The following is a 27,591-nucleotide window of genomic DNA, read 5'->3' as shown; positions in this document are numbered from 1 at the left end:
GCCTTTTATTATATTCCATCCCGGTAGATTTTATGTGTCCTTTGGACTAGAAATGCTGTTAAATGACCTTATTATGTAGCGTGACACATAAACTCCCAAATTTACATGGTCTGACATGCTAGAAGGTAAAATTATGACACTCGGCATAGAAGACCGACAGAATTAAGTCACCGGAGTCTGATCAGTGATGACTTTCTGATTGATTAAAATGTCGAACTAACAGGGATGCCATGTAAAGTGGGAGCTGAGGGCGTTCCTCGGGGTGATCTTGTCCTAGAACAAAGCCTCTCTCACACACGAGGCATCTCTCTCTTTTCCCTTAGAGGCCCAGGTTGGGCAGAGACGTGAGAGCGATCACCTTGCAGCTCTCTCTGCTCCTAACCACTGGCCGTCACAAGGACAGGACTGCATTCACCACAAAACAAAGGCACTCTTGAGGGCCAGGATGGAGGTGTGGACAGGAAACGCTCTGGTGTGGGGACTCTGCTGTTCCCCTTTTGAAATTTCCTTCCATTCAGTAAAATCTGAATAGAATACAGCCAAGAGTAGGAACCACTGAAACGTCCTCCCTAGGGAGCTGATGAAATGGAAAGAACATGGGACACCTGCGTGTCCTAACAGCGATGCCTTTAGGTGAGAACAAAATGTAGGGCATATTTTCATTTGCCTTTTTTTTTCTTTCAACAAAGCATGTGTGCGTACCTGTATGTGCTTGTAGGTGTGTGCAGACGGCACAACAGTCATGTGTTTGTACATGCATAGAATATGTCCAGACAGAGACTCAGGAAGCTGGCCAGAGTGGTTTTCTGCAGGAGAGCTGTGGGATTTGCGCTGTGTACATTCTCCGTGTTTCTGATTTAAAAACAAAACAAAACAACCAACCTTTCTGTGCATTATTCTGTCATTTAACCATAATTTAATGGAGAAATGAGACTACTTTTATTTCCCAATTTCTTTTAAGTCATCCTCAAACTTGATACAGCAAAGTTATGTCATTGTATTTTGTAGTAGAACCATTTCCTATAGAAACACATTCTGGTTAGGTCCTATAAGTAGTTAAAAAAGGGAATGGGATATTGAGCTGTTTTTCGGGCATGTTCTCCAGAAACACGTTTTGAGGAATGCTTGGACCTTGTGGCTGCATCCTTAAGAGGACCAGTTGAGCCAGCGCCAGAACAGTTTCTCTGCTCCTGTTTTTTGTTTGTTTGTTTGTTTGTTTTTTAAAGATTTTATTTATTTATTTCACAGAGACACAGTGAGAGAAGGAACACAAGCAGGGAGAGTAGGGGAGGGAGAAGCAGGTTTCCTGCAGAGTGGGGAGCCCAATGCGGGGCTCGATCCCAGGACCCTGAGATCATGACCTGAGCCCAAGGCAAATGCTTAATGACTGAGCCATCCAGGCGCCCTCTGCCCCTGTTTTCATAAAAGTCATCAACTCAGGTTGATCAGGTTGGATAGAATTTGTTAAAGTTTTCATGTAAAATTTGCACTCCACCATTGAGAAACCTGGCTCCCACCATCCATTTATTTAATTGTAGAGCAGGAGCGAATTATGAACCTGTCGTTCCCAGGGAAGGACTCTCAGAGCTGTAATGCAGTGCCTGTGCGGCTTCCTTTCCCCTCAGTCTTACGAAGCCCATTTCCAAAGGTACTTACGAGGGCCCCGCCCCCAGTCTCTCAATGAGGTCCTTTCACGCCTCTGTAATACATTGAGATTCTTTTATTACAATATAGATCACTTCCTGGTATCCTCCAAGGTTCACTCTTGTGCATTAAAATTCTCTGGATCTTGGCAGATGTATCATGGGGTGTATCCACCATCACAGGATCCGACAGAACAGCTTCTCCAACCTAAAATTTCCCTGTGCTTTACCTACTCGTGTCCCTTCCCACTGAGTCCCTGGGAACCACTGCTGCTTCTGCTGTCTGTGTAGCTTTGCCTTATGCAGACTGCCATCTCATTGGAATCAGGTAGTAGACGTATCTGCTCATTTCAGTCTGTTGTACTGTGTTTAAGTTCCCTCCAGGTTTTGGGGAAATTCGGTATCTTTTAAAAATCTCTGAATGCTGGGGCGCCTGGGTGGCTCAGTGGGTTAAAGCCTCTGCTTTCGGCTCAGGTCATGATCCCGGAGTCCCGGGATCGAGCCCCGCATCGGGCTTTCTGCTCAGCGGGAAGCCTGCTTCCTCCTCTCTCTCTGCCTGCTTCTCTGCCTACTTGTGATCTCTGTCTGTCAAATAAATAAATAAAATCTTTAAAAAAAAAAAATCTCTGAATGCTGTTCCGTGATAACGGCTGTGCCACAGTTTCTTTGGCCGTTCACCTACTGGACGACATCCTGATTGCTTCTGAATTTTGACAGCTGTGAATGAAGCTGTTGTGAACATTCAACCTGCGGGTGTTGTGCATTCGGTTTGGTTGGCTAAATCCTTAGGAACACGCTTGCTGGATCATAGAAAACGGTGTTTAGCTTTATGAGAAACTGTCTTCCAAGTTGACTATCATTTTGCATCCAACCAACTACGAATTACTATTCCTGTATCTTTGCCATCACTGGGTATTTTCAGTTTTCCGGGTTTAATCATTCTAGCAGGTGTGTGGTGGTGTCATTGTTTTAATCAGCAATTTCCTAAATGGAGTATCTTTCCATATGCTCAGTAGCTCTCCCTAAATCTTCTTTGGTGAAGTGTCCAGATCTTTTCCCTCCTTTTTACATCGGGTGGTGGTTTTCATATTCTTGAGTGGTAATCATCCCTGTATTGGATATCCCTATATTGGATATGGTATTTTTCAGATAAATATTTTAAAAATATTTTCCCAGTGTGTTGTCTTTTCATTGTCTTAACAGTGTCTTTCACAGAGAAGTTAATCAATTTTTCCTCTTACGAACGGTCTTTTGGTATTATTTCTGAGTCCTTGCCAAATAAGTACATTGGAAAAGGCTGTAAAGAGAACCACAGTTTTATTTATGCAACACCGTAGTTTAAGTGCGTATGTATGTGGTATATCAGGGAGGCAAGTTAGTGACAAATTCATAAAATTCAGACCCTCCCCTGAGGGAATGTATCATCTAATGGGGACTTCACACGGGTATGTCTAACAGACACACATGCAAAAATACATGAAAAGATGCATGTTCGAGGTCACATCCTAAAGCAAGTACACATGTGCTACCAAGGGAAGGCGAGGTGACAGATGGCAGCAGTCAGATGCCTCAGGAACAGATTTATGCATTGAAGAGGGTGTGTATGGGAGACCCCTAAAATATCCGTGAAACTCAACAGAGACCACGGGAGAACATCTAGGTGGCGAGGCTAGCTCTGGCTGAGGAGGACAGGAAGTGACAGCTTTAGTCCAGAAACATCTAGGGTTCTCTAGAATGTGAACAAGATGTTGTGTTGACCTAGCTGTGTGTTGACTGAAGGCAGACTGGAGCCATATGGCGGGGCCTTGAATGGGAAATTGGAGCCTTTGCCTTAGTTTGGTGTGGTGTGTGCTGGGAGTTGGTTAACCAGGGGACTACGCCTTGGAAAAGATTCTGTAAGTGTGCGTGCGTGTGCGTGTGTGTGTGTGTGTGTGTGTGTGTGTGTTTTCTCTGGTCTGGCTCCTCCTTTCCTGTTGAGCAGTGGGCGTTTGTGAGGCTCTGAGGTGAATGCAGCCGCTTCCAGGTGTAATAGTCCAGCGTTTGGAGACTGTGCTCAGCCAGGGGGGCTGTGGCGTGAAGCCTATGCCCCAGGAGGGAGAAATTTCCATGCTCTCTGATCTGACCTCCAGGACTGACCACAGCGTTTGGCAGTCAATGTCACGTGTTGCTTCCTGTTCCTCACCTGGGGTGGGGGCGGGGGGACGCGGGGAGTTGCCTCTTCTCTAGGGGAACTTAGTTTCTGCCTCTCCGCTCCGAAGTGAAGTCAGTGAGCGGCAACAACCGTGCAAAGTGTTTAACAGCCCGGGAGTGAAATGACTGATGTAAGTACAAAGAGCTTTTGTCGCTAGTTTAATGGGCTTTTGTTTAGTGCCCATTCAAGGTCAGGAAAATTATATTGCCGGTTTAGTAACCCCGCTTTTGAAAGCTCTTCAAAGCACAATAAACTTGGGTTCAATATTTATGGACCGCTTTTGATAGTTTGATGTAGCAAACACAGCAAATAAAGATGGAGAGGTCTTGCATCTTTTTTTTTTAATTAATTTTTTGGTTAATTAGTAAGGTGAGGACAGGCGTCCCATTGTAAGACTTTCTCAGTCATTTACAGGGCTGGGAATGATAGTTTATTAGTGTAATGTAATTGACTTTGGATAAGCCTTTCTGGAACCTTGGATTTTTCTGCAGTTGAAGAAGGGTTATCAGAGGCGAGGTTAATGTTTAAAGGTGAATAGAGTAAAAGTATATCCAGTAATGGTAATACAAATACACCTAAGATAGTAAATCCTCTCTATTTAAGGTTAGTTGGGCCTTTCCCCTACTCTTTACCAAAATAAAGAATCATATAAGGGTTCTTTTTACTAAATAGATTGTTTTCTATTCCTTAAGATGGCAGGGACTAATCCAACATAATGTGGGCTATGAGATAAGTCCCTCAGTTGCAGACCTAATATGTGTGTAAATAAAGGCGAAGATATTTCACATAGAGAAACTAGGTCAGGATCCATTAAAAAAAAACAAAACAGGAAAAATAGAACTCTTTAATTTTAGAATGTTACACTACTCACTTTGAGAAAGTTTACCAGAGGGGTGGGAAATAAAGTCTTATAAGATAGAAAGTCAAAATTTTTTTTTCTATTGAGCTACTAAGGACAGTAAGGAAGGCACTTGTTGGTATAATGCTCAGATCCCATGTTTGGTTTCAGGCCTATGCTTTGCTGCCATGTTATTTTCTAAGCAGATTAGATCCAGTCTCCAATCTGGACCCAAATGTTTGTTGGGTCCAAACAGGGGCAGGTGCATTTCATGCTGTTACCTGGAAGGTTGCTCTCAGTCTAAGGAAGGAACTTCGAGTTTCCTTGTCTATAATGGAATCATCTATCCTAACCTGCCCCCCCCAGATAAGAGTAGAGAAATGCCTTCTCCCTGGAGTCCTGACTGCCCCCCCCCATACCCAGTGGGCCTCTGTATGGCAAGCCAGGTTCCCACTCTTTTTGAGTTCTCAGGGCTCCTCGCCTGGTTCCTGAGACATCTCTCAAATGCTGAGAAGCATGAGAACTTTGAGGGTCTATCGGTAATGAACTCGCTCTGTTTTCTTCTGTAAGCACGGATTGAATGTCCTTGTACTGTAGACAGGGGGCAATTTCCAGAATCTCTGACATCCTTATTTATGCAGTATATATGAAATTATGAAAGGCTAGGTAGTGTTCGGGGTAATCAGATTCATTAATGCATAAATGCGTTTATTTCTGTCTCTGGTTGTGAAGAGCCTCCCTTGTCCTGGGTCCCTGTGTATCGGCACATCTCTTACCCTTTATTTAGACTTGAATCCGCAGAAGATAGGGCTGGCTTATAACTGGATTTTGGGGTAGGTCTTAGCATGTTCTGCTAATCAGTCATTTGCGTCTGGACATTCTGAAATCTTACTTTTTAAGGTGGTAGGGGAAAATAGTTTTCCCAATTATCATCATCATCATCATCATCATCATCATCATTATTTGTAGAACTGACTTACCTGTACAAATACATTCAATCCTGTCTCCAGGAAGACTCCCTCCACATCCATTGCTGCTTGTCCATTTTATTTTTCAAATTTTTATTTATTTATGTTTTAAGATTTACATATGTATTTTAGAGGGAGTGAGCACATGCAGGAGGGGCAGAGAGAGAGGGAGAGTGAATCTCAAGCAGACTCCGTGCTGAGCACAGAGCCCAAACCAGGGCTGGATCCCAGGACCTGAAATAAGACCTGACCTGAAACCAAGAGTGGGACGCTTAACCAACTGCTCCACCCGGGCGCCCCACTGCTTATCTATTTTAAATGCCTCCATGTCTTGTGTGGCTTTTAAAAGACTTTTTAAAAAACTGGCTTTGTTGAGATAGAATTCACATACCTACAGTTGACCCATCTGAAGTGTACAGTTTGGTGGGTTTTTATATATTCATGAATAATGTGCTCCCATCACCACTGGCCATTTTAGAACTTTCTCATCAGTTCACAAAGAAACGCCCTACTGTTGGCCTGTTCCCCCCCATCCCGCCCCCCCCCGACACATACCTACCCCCACTGCTTCCACCAGCTCTAGGCAGCCACGACTCAGTGTCTTTACAGCTCCCTTTCTGGACATCTCATACGGATGGAGTCCTATAATACGCACATGATTTTTTGTGACGGGCTTCTTCCACTTAGTATAATGTTCTAAGGGTTCATGTAGCGTGTTTTAGTGTTTTGTTCCTTTTCAGACCAAATAATACTTCATTGTGTGAATAGATAGGTCTATTTTATTTATCCATTCCTTTGGGTTTTTTTGTTTTGTTTTCATTTTTTTTTTTTTAAGTAATCTACACCCACTGTGGGACTCAAACTCATGACCCCGAGATTAAGAGTCACATGCTCTACCGACTGAGCCAGCTGGGCACCCCTAAGCCCTCATTTGTTGGTGGCCGTTTAGCTTATTTCTACTTTAAGTATCTTTCTCGGAGCTGCACACTTGATCTTTCTCCTTCTCTTTCCCTTCCCTCTATTCTGTACAGGGCCATTAGAATCCACTCAATATCTGGGTTTTTACCTTGTTAAAAAAAATGTTTATTAAATATCTTCAAAGATATATAGCCAAGTAGAAGAATAATCATATTGTATATACATGATTATTTTCTTCGTTCAGTGCAGCCTAATTTTTCATTCCCTTTTATTCCTAGCAACCTTTCTTCCCAGCGTCCACAACAATACCCCCTGTCCCAGAAAGGACCGAGCATGAGTGTTCCTGTGCTTTTCTGCACATGTGTACCTAGACTTAGACAGGAGGACCTCAGAGATACTGCGGGTTTGGTTGCAGACCTCTGCAATGAAGTGAATGTCAAAAAAAGCAAGTGAGATGACTGTTTTGGTTTCCCACAACATTTAACATTAGACTTAAGTTATTCTGTAGTCCTTTAAGTGTGCAGTAGCATTATGTCTTTAAAAAAGTATAATACTTAATTTAATCTGAGCTTATAGCAAGTCATAATCACTGGTCACAGTGAAAAAGTTTGAGATATTCCAAGAATCATCCAAATGTGACACAGAGACAAAGGGAGCAAATGCTGTTGGGAAGATGGTGCCAACAGACTTGACACAGCTTTGCCACAAACCTGTAGTTTGTGAGAAACACAGGGTCTGTGAAGCATGATAAAACGACGTATGCTTGTATCTTCATGCACATACAATAAATAAGGCAGGGGGTTTTTTTGGGTTTTGGTGGTTTGTTGTTATTGTTGTTCCTTTGGGTTTTTTTGCTGAGGTCATTGTTTTACAAAAATGAGACTGTTATGCATACTTTCCTGCATCTTTTCTCAGTTTGCCAAAGGCCTGGGAGTCTACTGGTGCGGCTTTCACGTGGTCTTGGTCTTAATGGCTGCATAGTATTTCCTGACGTGCCCGATTATTAGAATACCCCCGGCACTCGTCCGGTCTTGTTTCCCGTTTTGACGCTGCCAACAAAGGGATCCTTGTACACCTCAGGTCTGGCTGCATTTATCTCTCACCCTAAGCCGCGGTTGGCTCCTTATCTGGAAAACAGTTGCCATCAAAGCTGGACACAAGAAGCACAGCCGCCCAGGTCCCCCGCACCCTGCTCTGTCCCAGACTAACCACGGGACATGCCGGGTTCTCATTCTGCCTCGTCGCTGTTGTCTGTGCTGCGTTCTCCGTAGAAGGGCCGTTCCCCTGCAGCAGTGAACCGGTGGTAGAGCCCAGATGCTGGGTCAGACCTGGGTTCAAATTATGTGTCTCCCCATGTCCTCATACTTGGCTTTCTTCTGCATTCCTGAGGAGCTTAATTTTAATGTTTGATATGGTTTTATATGCGGCTTTCTGCTATGTAAGGAATGAGGGTTGTATACCTGCCACCCTTCTAAATGGAAGGGTTCTGAGAAACAATGCAGCCCTTGTGGGGCTACGCATGTGAGGGCAGGGGCCTGACGGAAATCTCTGGATCTTCCTCTCAATATCCCTGGGAACTTCAAACTGCTCTTTAAAAAATTAAATGTTGGGCTCCCTGCTCAGCGGGGAGTCTGCTTCTCTCTCTACCCTGCCTTCCCCCACCCTCTGATCGTGCTCTCTCTCTCTGTCTCAAATAAATTTAAAAATCTTAAAAAAAAAAATTAAAAATTAAATGTTAAAAAAAGCAATTAAGGGGAGCCTGAAAAGATTAGTGCTTGCCCAGGAGTTGGGGGAGGTAGAAATGAGTAGGCGGATCCCAGAGGATTTTTAGGTCCGTGGAACTACTCTGTATGACCCTCTAACTCCTCTAATGGTGGATGTATGTCCTTGTGCGTCAGACCCCTTTGCTGCGCAATAGCGAGCCCACAAAAGTGTGGGCTCCGGGTGCTGGTGGTGGGCCGGTGTGGGTTCATCAGTTGTAATAAATGCAGCACCCTGGCGGGGGTTGTTGATTAAAGGAAAAAAAAATCTAGGCCCCCCCCTTTTTGGTCTTCAAGCACGAACCATGGACCCTTGCACATAGTAGGTGTTTAAAGCCCTGACTGTTTTATAACTGTTACTTGCAAAGTCCATGTTATCTGCTGCCATCAGTACTTGAGTCAGCCACCGTCAGAGCAAATTCCAGCCCTGGAAGACTAGTTCCCAGGGAAGACGTGTGCGCTGGGGAAGTTTGGGAAGGAAAATGCCTGTAAGCTGTGACGTGGCCAGCCCCCAGCTGGGTCATCTTTGAACATTAAATTCACCAGAGAAGGAAGTAGAAATTAAAAAGAGAAGCACTGATGGAAATACAGGCTTACCCACCCTCCCCAAACTCATGAGTGCTGTGCGGGTTGCCCCTGGCGACATTCTGCCTCTAGATCCCTCCTCCCTGGTTAAATTACTAGGAAGGGCCAGAAACACAATCGAAGTGCGAGCCTGGAAGGAGCGGCCACTCCTGGTGGCTCCCTCCCTCCCTGCCTCCCTCCCTGGGCTGTACGAAATCCTACAACCACACCACCCTAATTAGCCCGAGAATGGAAGGGGTTGTCATGGCAACCGAGCACTTTTTAAAGCACAGGAATGGTGTTCATTATTGTTCAGTGTCTTTAGCTGTGGCAGAAAGGTCAGTGTGGCAGGCGTTTTCCATATGAATTTTGGCCCCAGAGCCAAGCCAAAGGTGGAATGTTCCTTGGAGAGGCTGAAGATGGTGAGTGCAGATGAACTTTTTTTGGATGGAGTGGGGGTCCCTTTCTAATATTTTTTAGGACATTCTAGGAACTGGTGCCAAACTAAGGAATTGTGGTGACGTTGTTAAATAAGGATTGGAAGAAAAGACGCACGAAAAAACCGGGTGGTTCAGGAATGGGGAGAGATTAAGAAAAGTCTTTGAGCGTCCAGTGATGGAATATTAAATTAGTTGGTGTCTGATTATGAAATTAACAAAGTCGAGTAAGCCTGATGCTTTATTCTGTGTGTGTTTTACGTTCGCTCTGTGCTAGTCTTTGTGGACGGCTGCTGCCCAGATTATAGTCCAGATAATAGAATGGAAGCATGTTAACCGACTGCCTCTAGAACCGTTGCCTCTCTCCATTTTTTATAACATAAAGATAAGGCATACGAGTAACCAAGGCTGATTTTTCTTATTTTTATGTTTTTCTTACTTTTCCAGGGATATTTAAATAATCAAGACTAAAAACCGGGGAGCCACACTTTTTTGGACATTTGCCCTACTTTATTGGCTGTACTCGGGTAGAATACTGCTGAGTAAAGACAAGTTGACCACATTGTTTGTAGAAGGGATTAAATTAAACATAAGAGAGGCCCGCCTGCGCGAGATGATATTCAGGCTGTCCCATCACAAGCTGTAGGAGAGATTGGCAGAACATTCTTCAGATTTATTCTTTGCTAGTTTGGGGAGCCTGCGGGAGAACGTGGCTTTAAGCCTAAATTTGTGTTAATGACCGTGCTTTTAAGGACTGCAAATTTAAGCCATTTTTTTTTCCACTTTTTGACGGTGACCTTCCATTCTCTTCTGCTCCTTTTCAGTCATTTTATTCACAGTTGTGTAGGATAAAGTACAAATTAGTTCAAGGGAATGGCTGTTTGGATTGAAAAACAAATCATTGCCCAAAAAGCCGCAAGTGGTAAGCGGCCTATTTTGGGCTTTCCCCTGAAAGACAATTGTCCTGTCCACACTGCCAGATTGTTTGGCAGTGGCGTGGATAAGAGAACACATTTCAGGACACGAAGTTTTGGTTTAATAAAATTTTTTTTTTTTTTTTTTTGGTCTGTCTTTGGTTTGGATTTTCTGGGATTCATTTACCTAGGGATCACTGTGTAGAGCTTTCAGCACACGGAGGATTTGACTAGATACTGAGAAATCTAGAACTCTATTTTTGTCCCTTTTCCTCCACTGGTGTGCTTTCTCTCCCCCCAATCCCCACCCCAACCTCACCCACCCCTCCCTCCATCCCTCACTGGGTCCCTCTATTCTTTGACTAGAAAAATTGCCTTTCAGTTCCTGGAAATGGAAGTTCAAAAAGTAAATAAAGTGACATCAGATGACACTTTTTAGGTTCTTTGAAAAACAGTGTTAAAAATGGCAGTATGTTTATGATCCTTGTTAAAACAGTCAGAAATGGGAACATGGAGATTAATACTAGGAATTACTGGTCTCTTTTAAGATCTGACAATGGCGTTGTGGTTATATTAAGAAATGGTATTGATCGTATTTACTGATGAGATGATGTGAAGTCTGGGACTTCAGGAAATTTAAGGGCAGGGAGGAAGGGCTTGGGGATGGCTGCTGAAGTCCAGTAATAGGTCCCAGCGGGCGAATCGGGGTGCGGGGGTTGCGGGATGTCCTTGTTCCCTTTTATCTTTTCACCATTTCTCACGTTCTAGATGCCAGAGCAGTTCGACCAGGCAGTCGTGCTGAATCAGCTGCGGTATTCCGGGATGCTGGAGACGGTGAGGATCCGGAAGGCAGGCTACGCAGTCCGGAGGCCCTTCCAGGATTTCTACAAAAGGCAAGGCGGGGCTGCATAGATCCGCTTTCTTTTCAGAGCAGCTGTGGAAAAGGGATTGTAGCAAAAGGTGACGTGGGGCGTCTTTCCGCGGCAGGTATAAGGTGCTGATGCGGAACGCAGCTGTGCCTGAGGACATCAGGGGGAAGTGCACGGCCCTGCTGCAGCTCTACGACGCCTCCCACAGCGAGTGGCAGCTGGGCAAGACCAAGGTAAGATTACAGACAGAGGGCATTCGTCTGGTGGGGGCACCTGGGGGCTCAGTTGGTGGAGCGTCTGCCTTCTGCTCAGGTCACGATCCTGGGGTCCTAGGATGGAGCCCCATGGCAGGCTCCCTGCTCCGTGGGGAGCCTGCTTCTCCCTCTCCCCCTGCCTGCCCCTCCCCACCCACTCATTCTCTCTCTCTCTCTCTCTCTCTCTCAAATAAATAAATAAAATCTTAAAGGAAAAAAAAAATTCATCCCATCAAACTCCTGGGCGAGTTGGGGCAGGTGTCCTGTGTGACTGCTAACAAATGATTTTTATGATTTTTGAACTTGGGGGACGATATGGTGCCATGCCCACCATAGTCTTTTGTTGTCAAGACAGTTAATGTTGTATCTGAAGTCCTTGACTTGTCAGGAACTCTGTTTCCTGAAACCTGGGGCTCGGTGTGTACGTGTGTGTGTCTCTGTGTGTCTGTGTGTGTGTGTGTGCGTGTGTGTGTGTGTGTGTGTGTGTGCGTGTTTTCCTGCGGGCAGTCAGCACATTTGGGCTGATGGGCAGTTCAGTTCCAGGAAGTGCCGGGCAGCCTCTGACTTCAGAGAGGCGAGAGCCCAGACCCTTCTGACTGTTGGTACTCTGAATGCTGTCCCTGCCCCCCTGGGAGCTGTCGGGGCCAGAGACTGGCCAACACTCTGAGATCTCGTAGGCTGAAAAAAATCCAGTCTAGAAGACCGAGCGAAGGTCATGTTTGGAACATGCTGGTGTGGCTGAGATGAGGCCTGGATCCCGTTTGTTCCAGACAGGAGCTGAGGGGCGGACAGTTTGGCCTCAACAGCAAAAGTTAGCCATCACATTGGTCGTGTGAGCTGTCCTCCTTGTATCGGGGAACTGCCGGAATCTTCCTTTGCCGTTCACTCCTTTACTTCCCTCCACTCTGGGCCTCGTCACACAGGAAGACAGAAATGTGACTTGTCACGGAAAGGCAAGCAGCTGAGGGGTTGACTGTTGAGTGTTTGGAGGGACTTGAAAGTAAGAGGCAGTCCTCATGCCTCATCCTCCTGGCCTTCCCAGTAGCAATGCACCATCCGAAAAGTATTTTGAAGTTTCCACTCCTATTACATTGTTTTTAACCAGAGAATTTCTTTCTTTAAAACATGGGGGAGGGGTGCCTGGGTGGCTCAGTGGGTTGAAGCCTTTGCCTTCAGCTCAGGTCATGGTCCCAGGGTCCTCGGATCAAGCCCTACATGGGGCTCTCTGCTCTGCGGGGAGCCTGCTTCCTCCTCTCTCTCTCTCTCTGCCTGCCTCTCTGCCTACTTGTGATCTCTGTCTGTCAAATAAATAAATAAAATCTAAAAAAAAAAAAAATTGTTTAAAAAATGGGGGAGAAAGGGAGCCCCTGGGTGGCTCAGTCAGTTGACTGTCCAGCTCTTGATTTCGGCTCAGGTCATCATCTCAGGATCATGCTTGAGCCCCATGTTGGGCTCAGCCCTGAGTGTGGAGGCTGTTTAATGTCTCCTGATCCCGGGGTCCTGGGATTGAGCCCTGCATCGGGCTCCCCACCCTGTGGGAAGCCTGCTTCTCCCTGTTCCACTCCCCCACTTGTGTTCTCTCTCTCGCTGTCTCTCTCTGTCAAATAAAATCTTAAAAAAAAAAAAAAAAAGTTTCTCCCTTTGTTCCTCCCTACTCCAGTTCACTCTCTTGCTCTCAAAAAAGAGGGGGGTGGTGAGGAGGGAGACTTTCTGACTGGCTCAGTCCATTTGCACTGCTCTAACAGCACAGCACCGACTGGGTGACTAAAGAATGGAGGTTCATTTCTCAGACTTCGGGAGGCTGCAAGTCTGCGAGCAGGGTCCTCCCACCGTGGTGAGCTGTGGTTCCTCTCCCTTCTCTTAGAGGGCATGAATCCCACCAGGGGGCCCAACCCTCCTGACATCATCCAAATCTAATTACTATCTAGAGGTCCTGCGTCCGAATCAGGGATGGAGAGGGCACAGACATTCGTCACATCAGTGACGAGGATGGGGGATAGTGTGGGGACACACAGTAAAGGAAAGTGTAGAATGGACCTATTCTTCTACTCTTAACTTTTTTTTTTTTTTTTTTTAAGATTTCTTTACTTTAGAGAGAAAGAGTTGGAAGGAGGGCAGAGAGAGAGAGAGACTCCCTCAAGCAGACTCCCTACTGATGTGGAGCTCCATCTTGATTTCAGGACCCTTAGATCATGACCTGAGCTGAAATCGAGAGTCGCGTGCTCATCCGTCCGAGCCACCCAGGCAGCCCAGGCTCTTCTCCTCTAGAGCAATTTCACCCTGGCAGGGATTTAAGATCCAAATATCCAACAGGGTAACGACGGCATGCAAAGGGGTTGGGTTATCTGTTGCTGTGTAAGAAGCTACCACTGACGTACCTGCTCTAACAGCACACGTTTTAATCCCCCCACGGTATCATGGGTCAGGGCTCCCGGCACGGCCTCACCAGGGCCTCTGTCAGGGTCTCCCAAGCTGCAGTCCGTGTCAGCTGCAGTTGCATTCCCTTTTGGAGCTTGGGGTCGTCTTCCAAGCTTATGCGGTGCCAGCAGCTGGTTCTTCGTAGCTGTAGGACTGAGGTCCTTGTTTTCTTGCTGGCTACCACCCCACGCTACTCTGAGCTCCCAGAGGCCCCAGCAGTTTCTGACCACGTGATCCGTCTGACAACAGGGCGGCTCACTTCTTTAAGGCTGGCAGGAGAGTCTGGCTGTGGTCTTCTCAGCCGGAGTCTTTATAATTCATATGTTCACAGAAGTGATATCCCGTCACTTTCTTGTGTTCTGTTTGCTAGAAGGAAGTCCGTTTCCACCCACATTTGCAGGATTAAACCCGGGTGTAAGTCATTGGGGGTCATCTCAGGATGTGTCCTCACAGGTTTATAGGTCTTTCTGCCTGGAATTCTCCTCCCTCTGGTCCCCACTTTACCCCCTATTTATCTAACTCATCCTTCCAGTGTCCGCTTAGACATGGACTTGGACAGGAATCCTTTTTGACATTCTCCATTGCACCCTGCACGAAAAATACACCCCCAAACTGAGTCAAGCCCCCTCTGTCCTCTACATCAGTCCCGTTGTGACATTCAGCATGCTCTCCTGCCATCTTGGTGTTGCCTGTTGACTTCTCTACGATCACCCAGGGGACAGCGTAAATTGTTCATTCTTCTACACAGTGTACAGAGTAGGAGTTCAGGCAATGTCTGGTGAGCGCTGAAAAACTGTAAGGGATGGAATGAGGGTATCACCCATTTAGTCCCTCGGGGAAACTTTCTAAAGACAGTTAAAATGGAACACTTGACAATACAATGTCACCTGCTCTGACTTTATAATCAAAAAGATACTGAGTTCTTTCTCAGTGGATACCCTCCTCCTATCCCACTGCCTTATACAGTGGAATAACACCAAATATCATGATGTCTCAGACAATACTGGTCTCTTCTTTGAGCTCTCAGGAACCAATCCAACTTAACATACAATTACAGTTACATTATGGAAATGAGGTCCAAGCAAGGCTTGAACCCAGGCATAGCACAGGGGACACAGAGACATAATGACATTGCCCTTCAGCTTATTATGTTCCTGGGAGAGAAGACCTCCACGTGCCACCAGTAAATCATATGGTGTCATCTCTAGGCATAAAAACACTGCTTCTCTAAGAGAGACCTCACTGTGGACTGAAATGTCAGGGAAGCATTCAAGATGAGGACATCTTTAAAGAGGAGTTAAACTTTAATTGGTGACCAGTTGGAGGTAGAAGTAGGACGGAAACTTGAGAGTTGACAGAAACATTGGGAAGAAAATGTAAACATCAGAGCATTTGAGTCATGTCCACTAAATAGCTTTGACCTTGACCACTGTTTGACTTAATCATACACTAGTGTGTGTTTTGGTCAGTGTTGCTGCCAGAAGGTCTTTGCATTTAAAGCCTTGACAACTAATGAACATCTGAATCTTCTGGCAGAGAAATTCCCACCAGACATGACAGGGAAACGTCGACAGTGTTGTAGTCGAGGAGTTAAACGCGTCTGAATTAGTTGGCTCACATAAAAACACATTTAGTTCTTGGAAGGCAAGAACTCGTATCTTCTGGGGAAGCATTCCTAAAGAAGCCAGAAATCCTGACTGGACCTCCTGTGAACAGCCCGTCCAGAACATTTCCCTGTGTGTCCCCGCTGTGAGGTTGAGTTGAGGGTGATCTGGTTTTGATTCTTCCCACTTCTCTGTGACTGATACATTTCATTTTTCTGACCAAGTGGACTCTGTTGCCAGACTTTTTTCCCTCTGTTCTGTGGCCACAAAGCCTGCAAGAGGTACTGCTTATAAAGACATCTTCCTGGAATAATCCTTGGGCTCTTGAGCTATTGGGATAAAGATAAAAAAAGGCCAGATGAAATTGTTCATACTGTATGTTGAGTTGAGTTCCCCAGGGCAGTCCCTGGAGTGGGCACTGCCCTTTGCTGAACTGCTCGATGGCGCCCACTCAGGGCAGCACTTCCCGTCGCAGTCAGTTGCTGGGTCGCCCTGGCTCCATCTTGGCCACGTCCCAGGAAGATGGGGTTATGGCCGCTGCTCGATGCTGGGCGGGGAGAACTGATGTGACTTTCCGTGTGTCCTTGCATGAATTCAGGGTGGATGTTCTTAAGCTGAGACGGGTCTCTAAGAGTATTCTGCTCTACTTGTTTGCCCCTTGGGTTAGTTGAAGAACATCTAGAGAATGATGGGGCAGTAAATTTACTAGGTAGGGCAGAAAGCTCTTTGGGATGGGCATGAATCTTAACACTAAAGCAGGTATTTCTCTGATTCTGATTCAAATGGAGACATTCTGTAGACTTCCAGAAAGGTGAGACACGCTCTTCCCTTCATAAAGCTATTTGCTCGTGAGAACTGGCATTTTGTTTTGTGAAAGCCCCACCAGCATCATGTTTCCCCAAGATGTGACTTTTGTCCTTTTAAATACTCACCAGAGCTACAGCATTAGAGTAAGATCTTTAATGCTGAAAAAAGCCTCAAAGAGGTTTAAATACTTCTTGAAAGTCTAGTCTTGATAAAAACTGCTTCAGAGATTCCTAGTTCTGAAACTTATTATTTTCAAATAAATAAGCTTTATACTTGCCTTTTTAAAAATTATTTATTTATTTATTTATTTTGGCCAAAGAGGCATCATCCATCAATAGAGCCTATAATTGCAACTATAGGAAAAGGGTTGTATGAGAAACTTTTCTAGGAGAATTATTTGTGGTAGAGTTTGCAAGTGCTCGGGAACCCAGAGCACAAGGAGGTAAGCCTTCTGTGAGTCACCTGGTGGTAGGATTCTTTATTTGCTTTTTTTGCCTAAATGTCTTGGAAGAGACAGAGCAGAGTGTTTAGGAAACTGTGCTACTAAGAAAACATAATGCATCATTATTGGCCAGAATGACTGACAGAAGCATAAATCAGAGCATCATGAGTGAGCGAGAGTGTCACTTAGCCTCCCGCCCACCACCTCCGAAATGCATCCAGGCTGACTGTTCATAGAAAAAGCATGAAAATATTTGGCACTAGTTTTTCTAGGAAATAGTTCAGAATTTCTCATGCAGGCAGTAAATCTGAAATTATAAAATTAAAAGCTGGCTTGATTGAGAGAAGGTCTTAATGTTTTCACATCCTTTCAAATACTGGGAATTCTGATACAGAGTGTCAGTTAGCAAAGACAGTTTCCTTATTTAGTAAGCATAGGATTGAGGCGCCTGGTCCCAGAAATAGGCCAGCAAATGGCTATGATCTGTTTTGTCCCAATTCTGGTATTCTTGTGAGGGTCAAACTGAGATGGAATAAAAATGGTTCAATTCTCATTTTAAACTCCGTTTTCAGAAATACATCCTTTTTTTTTTCTTTTTTTTTTTTAAGATTTTCTTTATCTATTAGAGAGCATGAGCCGGGGAGGGGTGCGGGGGCTGGGGTGGTGGGAGACAGAGGAAGAGGGAAAAGCAGACTCCCCTCTGAGCAGGAAAGCCTGCCCCATCTGCTGAGCTCCATCCCAGGGATCATGACCTCAGCCGGAGGCAGACACTTCACTGACTGAGTCACAGGTGCCCTCAGAATTACAATTTTTTTTTTTTAATGTGCATTAAAGCTTTTGAGGCCAAGACACCATGATCATAATGACTTCTCAGTCATGCGGAGAGAGTTTCCATGCACTATTAAAGTAACATAAAATCCAAAGTTCTTGGATATTTTTCCTCCTCCCTCCCTTTCCTTCTTTCCTTTCGTAACATAGGGCATCTCTCTGTTCCTTGTGACTTACACATTATGTGGGACTGGAGCTGGTCTGTAAACTCTTTGTCCCACTTAAGTGACTATAAACTTTGATGGCAGCTTCATGGTCCTCTGTGCCTGTTGGATGTAATAACCCCCCCCTCCCAAAAAAAAGGCAGGGGGATCTTGTATTTTCTATATCTTTGCTTTTTATTCCTAGCAATATATTTTTACTGTATTTTTCAAATATCTTAGGACATGACAGATGGAAAGTTTAAAAAAACAAAGCAGCCCTCCCCCACAGGGAGCTAGAGAACCACTGTTGTTGACTGTTTGGAGCACATTTGTGGAGAGAGAAGCATGGCCTCCAGAAGCTGTCTCTGACTCCGAGAACCTCCTGTTACCAGCCACGTTCTTGGCTTCTGATGCCTCCCTTTCCCCCGGCCAGGTCTTCCTTCGAGAGTCCCTGGAGCAGAAACTGGAGAAGCAGCGGGAGGAGGAAGTTACGAGGGCAGCCATGGTGATCCGGGCCCACATCTTGGGCTACTTGGCACGGTAAGAAGCACACCGAGGGGAGACCTCCATCACACCTGGATGGAGATCAGGACCAGGCTGTGGAGAGTCTCAGGGCAGCGCTCCTGACTAGCGATGCCAGATGCCCAGTGGGCTTGACCCGGGTGGAACGTAGGCAAAGGGCCTCCTGATGTCTCCAGTAGACCAGTGACAGGAGGGGACAGGGCAGAGATACTTAAGTTGTTGACCCAGTTCCTCTGTGTCATGTATTGAAGCTCGGCAGCCTGGCTGTTGACTTGGCTGTTGGCCTGTTGGGTCCACAGAGGGCTCCCCTCTCCTGTGTTTGCCCAGTGAGGCGGCTTCTCGCCTTGTGCGCTGGAGCTCTGTCTGTCTCTGTGGACCCGCCTGCTGCAAGAAATACTTCCATTTTCTGAAGTACAGGACCATGGTGCTGTGGCCTTTTTTTCTCCCCCCTCATGAGGACGGGAGACTGCAGCAAATCTTTTTTGGTGCTGTTTACAGTCCAGCCCCTCCCCGGACTCTTCCAAGTCAGCATTAAGGGTTATGGGCTTATTTAGTTTCAGCCAAGATAATGATAAGGTTCTTGCTTTAGTTTTGTGTGTTCTTATGCTTTTGTTTTCCTTCCGTTTTGTTTTGTCCACAGGGGCCTCCTGTCCGCTCCTGTCGCTATAATGAGACGTTCAAAACTTGGCCCTTTTGTCTTACAGCATTAATGGAAACTCATTGAAGAGCTCAGAGCCTCATTCCCTCAAAAGCTATCCTGTTCTGCTTTTGTTTTCATTTTCAGAAAGCAATACAAAAAGGTCCTGGACTGCGTGGTGATCATACAGAAGAACTACAGAGCATTCCTTCTGAGGAGGAGATTTCTGCACCTGAAGAAAGCCGCTGTGGTTTTCCAGAAGCGACTCCGAGGTCAGATTGCTCGGAGAATTTACAGACAGCTGCTCGCAGAGAAACGGGAGGAGGAAGAGAAGAGGAAACGGGAGGAAGAAGAGAGGAAACGGGAGGAAGAGGAGAGGTACACTAGCTTTCCTGCTCTCATGAGGCAAAAGGACACCTTGTGAGTTACAAGGTCAATTTCCATTCTTGCAGCAAGAATTCCCAGTGAATGCTGCAGAACCTGCCGTTTGAAACATTACCTCTTGGTGGCTTGGACATAAAATTCCTTGGATATAAAATTCCGAGTTCTGTGTATTTAATTCATGCACAGAATGCGTAATTGACCAGAAGTAGAGGGGCCATTCTTTAACCTTGTTAAGTTGTGTTTAGCAAAGTTTTCTTTAAAAAGGTAGCTCTCCCTCGGAAATGTGCTTCCAGGGGGGTGTGTGTGTGTGTGTGTCATTGCTTTTGGTTATTTTCACCTCCTTTTTCCTTTACACTTTTAGAGAAAGAGAGAGGGCACGAAGAGAGGCTGAGCTCCGCGCTCAACAGGTAAGCATGCCCTTGACCGCGTGCTATCTCGTTTGCCCCTTCCCTTCCCACTTCAAACACCTGGGTGGAAGGATTCAAAAGGAAAACAAAGTATAAAGATACAAGAAGAAAGATTTTAAAGGTGACGTTGCTGATGCAGCTCGTTACCACTGAGTAAAACTTTGTGAATGTGTAAGATTTAAATGTGAACCTGGACAGCAGCATCTCTGTAAAGCCGCGTGACTGCTGTGTTAGTTCGCCTGCCCTAACATAGTACCACTCAGCCTGCAGGAATTAAACACAAAAGTGTTGTTTCATGATTCTGGAGACTAGACACCGCCCCCCCCCCCCAGGGTGAAGGTCAGCTGACTCACTTTCTTTCCAGGCCTCTCTCCTTAGCTTAGACATGGCCACTTTCTCACTGTGTCCTCCCGTGCTCTTGCCTTTGTGTGCGTGCCTCCCTGGTGTGTCTGTGTGTGTCCCAATCTCCGCCACCTGCCAGGACTCCGGGCAGATGGGGTTAGAGCCCACCCGTGGTCTTACTCTAACGTAATCCCTTCTTTAAGAGTCCCGTCTCTAAATAGCACATGCTGTGTTCCGGACGCCGGGGCTTCGGCATCCGTTTGGAGGACGGGGCACGCAGTCCAGCCCACAGAGAGCCCATCGCCGCCCGGTTCTTCATCGCGAAGAAGCCGCGATGCTCGACCTGGTGCCGGCGACCCTTGCTGACCCCTCCCTTCCTCTCCTGCCCAGGAGGAAGCCGCCGGGAAGCGGCAAGAGCTGGAAGCCTTGCAGAAGAGTCAGCGGGAAGCGGAACTGCGCCGGGACCTGGAGAAGCAGAAGGAAAACAAGCAGGTGGAGGAGATCCTCCGCCTGGAGAAGGAGATCGAGGACCTGCAGCGCCTGAAGGAGCGGCAGGAGCTGTCGCTGACCGAGGCGTCGCTGCAGCAGCTGCACCGGCTGCGGGACGAGGAGCTCAGGAGGCTGGAGGACGAGGCGTGCCGGGCGGCGCAGGAGTTCCTGGAGTCGCTCAACTTCGCCGAGATCGACGAGTGCGTCCGCAGCCTCGAGCGCGCGCGGTCGGTGGGCAGCGAGGTGTCGGCCGAGCTCGGGGAGCCCGCGGAGGGCGCGCGTGCCGCGAAGCCCAGCTTCAACTTCAGCCAGCCCTACCCGGAGGAGGAGGTGGACGAGGGCTTCGAGGCCGACGACGACGCCTTCAAGGATTCGCCCAACGCCAGCGAGCACGGCCACTCGGACCAGCGAACGAGCGGCATCCGCACGAGCGACGAGTCGTCGGAGGAGGACCCCTACATGAACGACACGGTGGTGCCCACCAGCCCCAGCGCGGACAGCACGGTGCTCCTGGCCCCGGCCGAGCGCGGCTCGTCCCCCGGGGAGCCCGCCTACCGCGTGCCCCAGAGCGGCGGCGGCCTCCCCTCGCCGGACGGCGACTACGACTACGACCAGGACGACTATGAGGACGGCGCCATCACCTCGGGCAGCAGCGTGACCTTCTCCAACTCGTACGGCAGCCAGTGGTCCCCGGACTACCGCTGCTCCGTGGGGACCTACAACAGCTCCGGGGCGTACCGCTTCAGCTCCGAAGGGGCACAGTCCTCCGTGAGTGTACCCCGGCGGGGGGAGCAGGGGCTGTGCGGGGGCAGGGGGACGGACCTTGTCTGTGATCCGTGCCCCGGGGCAGCCCAGATTCCAGAGTCCGGTCTTGAAGAGGATCCTAAACCCCTTTTCTGGCCAAAAGCAGTCGCATTAGTAAATGGAGCCTTGATGTGCACACAGAGCCCAGAATCGCCCAAGAAAACGGGCACTGTAAATGGAAACTCAAGCCCTGTCTGTCATAGCTTCCCAGCAGTTGGGGAATTAAGGCTCGGCCTAAATTAGAACTAGAAGGGCCAAGGGCACACCGGAGAAGGAGAACCAGCGTTCCGGAGGCCTCACGGTCTGCTCCCGTTCTGTGTCTGCCCTCCTTGATGCCTTACCAGACGCGCTCTCCGGCCCATGGGTTTATTTATAGTTGACTTCTTTTTTCCCCATTGGCTGTGCATTAAATATCCCCTTGATTTTCTGAGACTTGAAGGTATTTTTTATCATAGTGATTTAAAGGGAATTAACTCTTGTATGGCTTGATTAAAATTCTACCCTTGAACAGCCGTGTTTTTAGCACAGCCTTTGGATAAATATTTGTGTCTCACAGGGTATCCATTCAATGGATCATTTGACCTTACGGGTCAGTATTTTGTAATTCTTGACCACCCTGTGTTGTGAATGGTGTGAATTCTCATGTTGCTTCTGTCAGATTTATTTTTTTCAATGTTGACAGATGCTGGACTTTTTTTTGCCTTTTCTGTTTGGCTCACGGTTGGCTCTCTCCTTCTTGTCCAGTTTGAAGACAGTGAAGAGGACTTTGATTCTAGGTTTGATACAGACGATGAACTTTCTTACCGGAGGGACTCCGTGTATAGCTGTGTCACCCTGCCTTACTTCCACAGCTTTCTCTACATGAAAGGTAGGACCCGTGTCCCCAGGGCTTCTGGCGGGGGGAGGTAGAGTGATGGACCACTGAGGTTTGGTGTTCACCGAGGCTGATTGAGGGAGACCAGGAAGGACCCTCCCCATGGCTCACCTGGTGTTAGTTCCTCTGAGGTGAATGAGGGATGCCATGGGTGAGAAGATCATACCAGGAAGAATGCTGCTCAGACTCTCACAGCATTAGGACAGAGGACGTAGCCACTGTCACCATCTCCAGGCCCTGTCTCCTCTCTGGCCACCCCGTCTCATTTCCGTGCTCTTTTCCTTCTTCCTACACCTCCTCCTCCCCTCCCCCAAGCACACTTTTCCTTTCCTTTCTCTCTTTCACACTCATGCTTCTGCTACAGTCAGTGTAGCCTGTAATGATGGTAAGCTGCACCGTTCCCTCCCACAGGAGCGTTAGAGAACCTAGAAGGGTTTCCTTTACATGGGAGAAAAGTAAAGATCTGAGATAGGGGTGCACCTTGCCTTGGCTGCTTATGACACCTGCTGTCTACCTCGCACTTACTGACAAGGATTTCGGTTGTGTATTTCGACAGCTGTTAAACTTTGACTGTCTTGGGGCGCCTGGGTGGCTCAGTAGGTTAAAGCCTCGGCTCAGGTCATGATCCCAGGGTCCTGGGATCGAGCCCCGCATCGGGCTCTCTGCTCAGCGGGGAGTCTGCTTCTCCCTCTCTCTCTCTGCCTGCCTCCCTGCCTACTTGTGATCTGTCTGTCAAATAAATAAAATCTTAAAAAAAAAATTTGACTGTCTTTTATTGGCCCTTAATATTTAAGGGCTTCAAAGTATGCTCCTTTTAGAAAGGAACTTAATTAAGACCTTGTGGTCCTGCCTCATTTGTGTCCTCAATTCTGATTTCTGGTGTTTTTTTTTTTAAGGTTTTTTATTTGGCTGGGTGGGGGTGGGAGGAACAGAGCGAGAGATTCTTAAGCAGGCTCCACACTCAGCACAGAGCCCGATGCGGGGCTCAGTCTCATGACCCCGAGATCATGACCTGAGCCCAAATCAAGAGTTGGACACTTTAACCGACTGAGCCTCCCAGGCGCCCCTCAACTCTGACTTCTAAATTGGTGACAAGGACCATGAAAAACCACTGTCGTCACCAGGTTTTGGTAGGAGTTTCCCATGGATCTCTGAAAGAAAGGTCTGCCTGGTTTCTCGCACGGCTTCAGGCTACATGAGGGAGAGGGTCCAGATCTGGGGGACGGGCGGGGATAACCAGAACCATCGTCCTGCTGATGATGCCCTCCACTCTGCCACTTCTGCTTTCCTTTCCCTTCCCATTGCTCTGTCAGCTGGTCTGTCTTCCTGACTCTTCCTCGCTTTCTTTTCCGCTGCCATCTCTCCTCATTGGCTTTGCCTTTTCTTCTGTTTCCCTCCATGAAAAAGTTTTCATTCTGTGTTCCCTTTCCCTGTGTCTTCTGTTCTTTGCCTTTGCTTCTCTCTCCTACTGGCATATTTATCTTTTCTCATAGCCCCTGTCCTCCCTAATTGTTTTCCTGTTCTTCTTTGCTTACATTTTTCTTTTCATTTGTATTTGATTTCTTTCTTCCTTCCTTCCTTCCTTCTTCCCTTCCCTTCCCTTCCCGTCCCGTCCCGTCCCGTCCCGTCCCTTCCCTTCCCTTCCCTTCCCGTCCCTTCCCTTCCCGTCCCTTCCCTTCCCTTCCCTTCCCTTCCCTTCCCTTCCCTTCCCTTCCCTTCCCTTCCCTTCCCTTCCCTTCCCCTTCCCTTCCCCCTTCCCCCTTCCCCCTTCCCCCTTCCCCCTTCCCCCTTCCCTTTGGTTTCCTTTTTTGGCTGCTGCCCCAGCGCTTACCCCCTATATTCAACATCAGGCTAGCTATAAGTAGCCGGTCACTGGTTTGTCAAAGGTCTGCTGTTCTCAACCCCAGATCCCCAAAGTGCTCAGGGAAACCCCGCCAGGTTTCAGGGGAGATCTTCCTGTTACCTGAAGTCATTGGTTGGTGGAAATTCTTACAGGAGTGCTGGAATGAAAAAGATTGAAAAATTCAAACTGAGTAATCGAAGGTTCACTAGACTATTCAATAAAAGCAAAAATTTAGTCACAAATCGGAACTTAACCTAAGAACCATCCAATCAGAGCATTTTAAAATTTTTGTCATGCATGTCTCAGAATAAATATAAGCTTTTTTTTTTTTTTAAAGATTTTATTTATTTATTTGACAGAAATCACAAGTAGGCAGAGAGGCAGGCAGAGAGAGAGAGAGAGAGGAGGAAGCAGGCTCCCTGCGGAGTAGAGAGCCCGATGTGGGGCTCGATCCCAGGACCCTGGGATCATGACCTGAGCCGAAGGCAGAAGCTTTAACCCACTGAGCCACCCAGGCACCCCTAAGCTTTTTATTAGTAGTATTTCCCCCACCCCTAACTTAATTCTAGTTCCCTAAGTAAGCTTTAGAAGTCCCTATAAGTCACTCTGATAACGGCATTGATTTATTACATAATTGCCTGATTAAAACAAATAAGATTAGAAAAAAATATATATTCAAAGCATTAAAATCTTAAGATTGAAGCATGCAGAGCCCAAGGAGGTAAACAAGTGGGTTTTTGGCACACTCCGCTGAATGAAACAAGTGGTTGTATGAATGCGTCACCTTCTAATCTTTGACCCATCATCATTTACTCTTTAATAAAGTATTTATAAAGTTGTGACCAAACATGTCAGAGAAACCAATGATAAAATATAACCACCAGATTATATTTTATGAGCATAAATGCATTTTCAGCAGCCTAATAGTCTCCTTAAAGGGTTTGCAGTTAGGAAATTAATAGCTTTGATCAAATTCTCTAAATGATGATGTATGAAGGGAGCACCCAGAACTGGAGACGGATAGTGGGGGGTGAGTCCCATTCTTAACCTAAGAGCAACAGAGTGAAAAATCTCCAGGTGATGACTATGGCGATGACGGGTATAATCTGTATCTTCAAAACAACCGTGAATAGCCTTGATCATTTAAAACCGTGTTTTTAATCAACATAGAACTAACATGCAGTGTTATCTTAGTTTCAAGTGTACAACATCATGAATTAGTACTTGCGCACAGCGCTCGGTGCCCACCACCAGAAGCCTCATACAATGGCATTAACCTTTATTACCTGAGACAGTAAGATCATAGAATGACTTTGTACTGCAGTTTCCTCTGGGCTTGTTTTGAGAAACCCAGATTAATACGGGTAGCCCTTGGCAAGTTTGTAGTTTGTTAGGAAACCTCCCTGGAGTGTGGCGTGGTCCCGGACTTCTCAGCCAAGAGAGCAAACAGTGCTTTATTTAGGTTTAAGAAGGGGCATGGGGGGTGGGGGTCGGGATGGGGACAGCGTCTGGGTGGCTCAGTCAGTTAGATGTCTGCCTTCGGCTCAGATCATGATCCCAGGTCCTAGGATCAAGCCCCCATCCGGCTCCCTGCTCAGTGGGGAATCTGTTTTCTCCCTCACCCTCTCACCCTGCTCTCTCTCCCTACCAAAGAAAGGGCATCAGTATGTCCGATGAAAGCAAGTGCCTTTGCATGCCAGACCCCAAATAGTGTTGTCGTTGCCTCATTTGTTTCAGTGTGAGGTTTAGCTCTATAGTCACTGAAGCAATTGTTGAAGAAATTAATCTGAGAAGGTCTGTTTTCAAGTTATTCTCTAATCTGGAAAAGAGAGCGTTTCCTTTATTCTTTCAGGATCCATGTTCACCTATGCATTATTTTTAATAAAAATAAAAATATTTTAAATTTATTTTAAAAATAAAAATTTTATTTTTAATAAAATAATGCATATTTTAATAAAATAATGCATAGGCTGCTCAAAAAAAGTAACTCATCTCTTTATAATAAGTTACTAAAGTAGATTCCGTGTGCTTTAGTGGATTCGTTAAGAGATTTTTTTGATTGATGGTGGTTACAATGTCATCTGTGACCGTCCTTGGGAAATCTAGAATCCCAAGATAAAGTTACCTGCCAGAAAAATGTTAGAAGAATTTTTAAAGATTTTATTTTGAAATAATCTGTACACCCAACATGGGATCTGTACACCCAAACCCGAGATCAGGAGTCACATGCTGTACTAACTGAGCCAGCCAGGTGCCCCCTTAGAAATACTTTTTATCTTGAAAAAGATATATGTATATCCTTGTTTTCCTTCTCTTTCTAAAAAAGTTTTCTACTAAATAAATTACAGCTAATTCTCATTTTTAAGGCCCAGTCACAATTCAGTTGTTTCATGTTCTAAATATTACACTTTTGACATATAAACAATTTTCAGATGAAACTTTCCTTTGAAAAAAATGTATTTACCCAAAAAAGCTCTATTTTATCTTCCTATGGAAGTTTTAGGTCTTGTAACCTCCCCCAGCCCCACACCACCCGTTAACCGAATAAGGAAGAAGGAATGTGTATGAACTTTGACCATTTTAAACTAATTTCTCCTCTCTGGGGCATTTGGAGATAAGCAGGATCCATTCCCTCCAAAATGGTTCATGCCCCGTGGCTCCGGACTCATCCCAGGGCTGCAGTGTTGGCTCATGATTTGTGTTTCTGTCAGAGCTTCCCCAGGATTTCTCAGTTGAGTAGGAGCTGCTTTGGAGATCAGGAAGGGACAGCATTGCTGTGTAATCAAACCAAGCCTGGGTGGCATCTCCTGCCACCCCCTGAACACAAGCCAACAGGCGCCATGCTTTGTCGAGAGGTGTCTGGGGGCATGGGTGGGGTGGGAGAAGGTAAAAAGGACAGGCTGAACTTTCAAGACCCTCGAGCGATAGGGTCTCGCAGTGTGACTGACTATTCTCAAACCCCTCCCTCCCCGATCTCGGGGCACAGGTGGCTTAATGAACTCCTGGAAGCGCCGCTGGTGTGTTCTCAAGGATGAGACCTTCCTGTGGTTCCGCTCCAAGCAGGAGGCCCTCAAGCAAGGCTGGCTGCACAAAAAAGGCGGCGGCTCCTCCACGCTGTCCCGGAGGAACTGGAAGAAGCGCTGGTTTGTCCTCCGCCAGTCCAAGCTCATGTATTTTGAAAACGACAGCGAGGACAAGCTCAAAGGCACCTTGGAAGTCCGGACTGCCAAGTATGTTGACGGACCCTGGAGGTGGCCCATTGGGTGGTGCTCTGGGGCTGCTCGGTCGTTGATCTCAATGCCTCCAAAGCCACCTTGCCTGCGGTCTTCGAAGCAGTGGCTTGTAGTAGGTGTTGAGTGTGTCCCAATCATTCACTTGAGCCGACGGAATTGTTAGGGGACCTGGGAAAGGACTTGGAATCATTGGCTTCTCGAGGTCGCGTTCAGACCCTTGGCTCTCGGTAAGGAGCCCGCTGGTCCTGGTGAGGGTGCGATTGGTTGTGTGCAGGGACCCTGCAAATCTTCAACAGTGGGTTAAGAACCTTTTTCTCCTCTTATTGGTCAGCACACCACAGCGGATGGCTAAGGTGGAACCAGACTGCCCATCTGGAGGTGTTGGGTTTTTCCGCTTTAGCTTTTGAGGTGTTACTGACATACAGCATGTGAGTTTCAGATGGACGGAGGAGTGACTC

General features: G+C 46.8%; 1 protein-coding gene across 1 annotated transcript in view; it reads left to right on the top strand.

Moving 5' to 3' along the window:
* The window catches only part of MYO10 (myosin X), a 212,118-nt gene that overhangs the window by 161,817 nt on the left and 22,710 nt on the right, over positions 1-27,591 (top strand). The window contains 8 exon segments of the mRNA XM_032861894.1: positions 11,002-11,126; positions 11,221-11,335; positions 18,032-18,138; positions 18,905-19,135; positions 19,503-19,548; positions 20,281-21,147; positions 21,928-22,051; positions 26,887-27,130. Coding sequence (XP_032717785.1) covers positions 11,002-11,126; positions 11,221-11,335; positions 18,032-18,138; positions 18,905-19,135; positions 19,503-19,548; positions 20,281-21,147; positions 21,928-22,051; positions 26,887-27,130 — 1,859 coding nt within the window.

This window comes from Lontra canadensis, unplaced genomic scaffold (genome assembly GCF_010015895.1).
Source record: "Lontra canadensis isolate GAN:19392208 unplaced genomic scaffold, GSC_riverotter_1.0 scaffold22, whole genome shotgun sequence".
Classification (NCBI taxonomy): Eukaryota; Metazoa; Chordata; class Mammalia; order Carnivora; family Mustelidae; genus Lontra; species Lontra canadensis.
The sequence above is the reverse complement of the archived record's forward strand: the minus strand, read 5'-3'. Positions and strand labels throughout refer to the sequence as shown.